The sequence below is a fragment of the Morone saxatilis genome, unplaced genomic scaffold (genome assembly GCF_004916995.1).
Source record: "Morone saxatilis isolate NCDOM2014 unplaced genomic scaffold, NCSU_SB_2.0 Contig6, whole genome shotgun sequence".
In the NCBI taxonomy this organism is placed as follows: Eukaryota; Metazoa; Chordata; class Actinopteri; family Moronidae; genus Morone; species Morone saxatilis.
In genome coordinates, this window is record NW_023340206.1 from 12,702,429 (window position 1) to 12,705,272 (window position 2,844).

A 2,844-nucleotide genomic window follows, 5' to 3' on the forward strand; every position below is an offset into this window, starting at 1 on the left:
AACATTCTGCTTTGGAATAAAAGTTATTTTGACAAAAGTGGTCCTGACTGAACTGTACTCAGTGAGAGAGTTACCCTTGATTAAGTAAACAAACCCATATTATTGTATTTATTTTCTCGTTCTGCTACGTCGTCTCAGTTTCAGTTGACGTAATGAGCGTCACGTGGGACTTACTGGGACTCTCCACGCTGCCGTCTTTGTGGCTGTGATTTGGGTTGAGAGCGAAGTGAAGCTGCCGTCTGAACAGAGCTCGGTCGTCTGTGTGGATCAGCTCAAACACGCTCTGATGGACGACGTCTGACTGAAAACAGAGACACAAATCAGCATTTTGTTGCTGTAAAAAGAAGTTTAAATTCACGGGGTGAAAAAGAAATCGTGGTGGTAATAGTCCTGCTCCAAACAGAGAAAAACAAGCACTATAATACTGGAAAAATCTGAATAAATACTTGCTAAATGATCCATCTCGGATTCATTTCCAGCCTAAATGACACGCTTAAATGCTTCAAAATTAAACAGCAATTCCAATATTTGATCATCTGTACGGTAGAAAATTTAATGGAACATTAACTCTCTTAGATTAACTTAATTTAGTACAAAAGAATCCCAAATCACACAACCGGTTTTCCTCCTGAAGACTTTTTAATCGACGACCTCGATGGCCAGATGAGCTCGTATTTTAAACCTTCTGTTTTGTGGCATCGGTTGTTTTTATAACAATTTTTACTGAAGATTTTAACTTTTTGCTGCTTTCACAAATAACATTAGTATAATTAAAGGTGGTATAAAATCATATAATTACATACTATTACACCGCCTCGTCCTCAGTAGTGATTAACTGTACTTGGATGATTGCAGGAACAATTAAGGAAAGGACTTAAAGTTAGCCAGTTATAATTTCAAGGAATAAAGGACATTTATTTATCATTATACAACAAGAGCGTGTAGTTCCTTTCATCACATCCATGAACAATTTGGCTTCTTAAAATCCGACGCAGTCAGACACCATACAATGACGATTTCAGCAACAAAAAGAGTAACAAGATGCATAATAATAATAATAATAATCAGTTTGAATGATGTTGTTTTAAACAGCACTTCCCCTCTATCAATCTGATAGGACTTCAGTTCATTAATAATCATAAACGCACTGCCCCAACCTCTCTTTTTAAAGAGGGGGAGGAGAAGAAAGCTGAGGCCAGCGGCTTTCCAAGACCACTGACTCATTCTGTCCCATAAGCTGCTTGGCTGATCTCCAGTCAGCATGGGTATATTAGCCTGGGAGTCTTGGCTGCAGCGCCCGTCTTGGCAGCACAAACATAAATGTTGACGCTGAGGGTCATGCAGGACTTCCCACAGCAGAACTCAAACACACATTTTCTCTCCACTCCCAAGAAAAAGAACATAAAAGTTTGTGTGCAGAAGAAAGAATGAACACCAAGTCACAAGAGAGACTGAAACTGCCCCGTCACGAGCTGCCTGCCTCTCCAGCTTCGGTTTAGGTGGTTTTATTAAAACGATTCTGCTTCGTGAAAACTGATTTAATGTGCTGAGAATGAAACAAAAGTTTCAACAGGCGGAAGGAAAGGTAGAAATGTTTTTTTAACACGATGCAGACATTTAGCTTTTACTTTAGACTAATTTACAGTTATTGAAGCAAGATTGATAAAGAAATTAGTACATTTGTTTTAGAATCAGCCAATTTTAGAAACATTCTGCCACATAAAAAAACATGCTTTATTAATGTTAATAAGTGAGTAGCAGCAGCTGTAGTAGAAGACAAAGTAGCAGTGGTACTTGTAGCATGAGTGCTGTCAGCCAGCAGGAGGAGCAGGAGGAAGTATTAATACTATTATTATTAGTAAAAGTATTATAATAGAACTATTGACGGCTGTCTCTCCGCTCTAGCTTTCGGCTGCATTGAAGTATCTGGCACAAACATTTCAGATCAGCCGTCGTTCAGAGGGAGTGTTTGCTTGGCGAGCTCCAGCGATGATGCAAGCGTAAACACACACACACACACACACACACGGTGCAAACAGTGCTCTCAGCCCTGACGGACCACGGAGTGGATGAATGCCACTGACTTCAGGCGATGTGCTAAAGGACCGAGGTGCTGAGAGAACCACGCCTCCGGGCTTCTTTCTGCTCCTCAACCGTCTGCAAACAAACCCCACACAAAACCCTCCTTTGTCAACGGTGCTGAAAAATGGCTTCACGCTGCTCACCGGGCTTTGTCAGGTTCAAAACAACCCTGAAAACAGGATTTGTGAGCACGAGAGGATTCCTAGGCGATACACAGGTAACAGCGGCAGGTCCCACTGCTGCTGGTTACAGTCGGGACAAAGACACATCCAGATCACCTGATCCAAATCTCCTCACAGCTTCCCTCTTTTATCCCTGGTGTGATCTTCCTGTCTGCCCTTTATCTCCACTCTCTTTTATCTACTCTACAGCTGCGTTTGGAGCTGCTCTTTAAATAAAGTTTACAACGCGAAGAGTCAAAGCAGCGGGTGAATTTAGGTCTTCAGCGGCGGCTGCGGCCTGTTTCCTGCCCTGATTAGCATCCTGACTTCAGATTGTGTTGTGGAAAAGCTGTGGTGTGTGTGTATAAGTGTGTATGTGTGTGTGTAGGTGTGTATAAGTGTGTATGTGTGTGTATAAGTGTGTATAGGTGTGTATAAGTGTGTATGTGTGTGTATGTGTGTGTATAAGTGTGTATGTGTGTGTATAGGTGTGTATAAGTGTGTATAGGTGTGTATAAGTGTGTATAAGTGTGTATAAGTGTGTATGAGTGTGTATAAGTGTGTATAAGTGTGTATGAGTGTGTATAAGTGTGTATGAGTG

The 2,844-nt window shown here is 41.4% G+C and overlaps 1 protein-coding gene across 2 annotated transcripts in view; it reads right to left on the reverse strand.

The window, feature by feature from the left end:
• LOC118339900 (aryl hydrocarbon receptor-like) overlaps nt 1-2,844 on the reverse strand; it is a 50,535-nt gene that overhangs the window by 8,517 nt on the left and 39,174 nt on the right. For both annotated transcript variants that reach the window (XM_035677714.1, XM_035677713.1), the window contains one exon: nt 175-301. In XM_035677714.1, the coding sequence (XP_035533607.1) occupies nt 175-301 (127 nt within the window). The remainder of the gene's footprint in view (nt 1-174; nt 302-2,844) is intronic.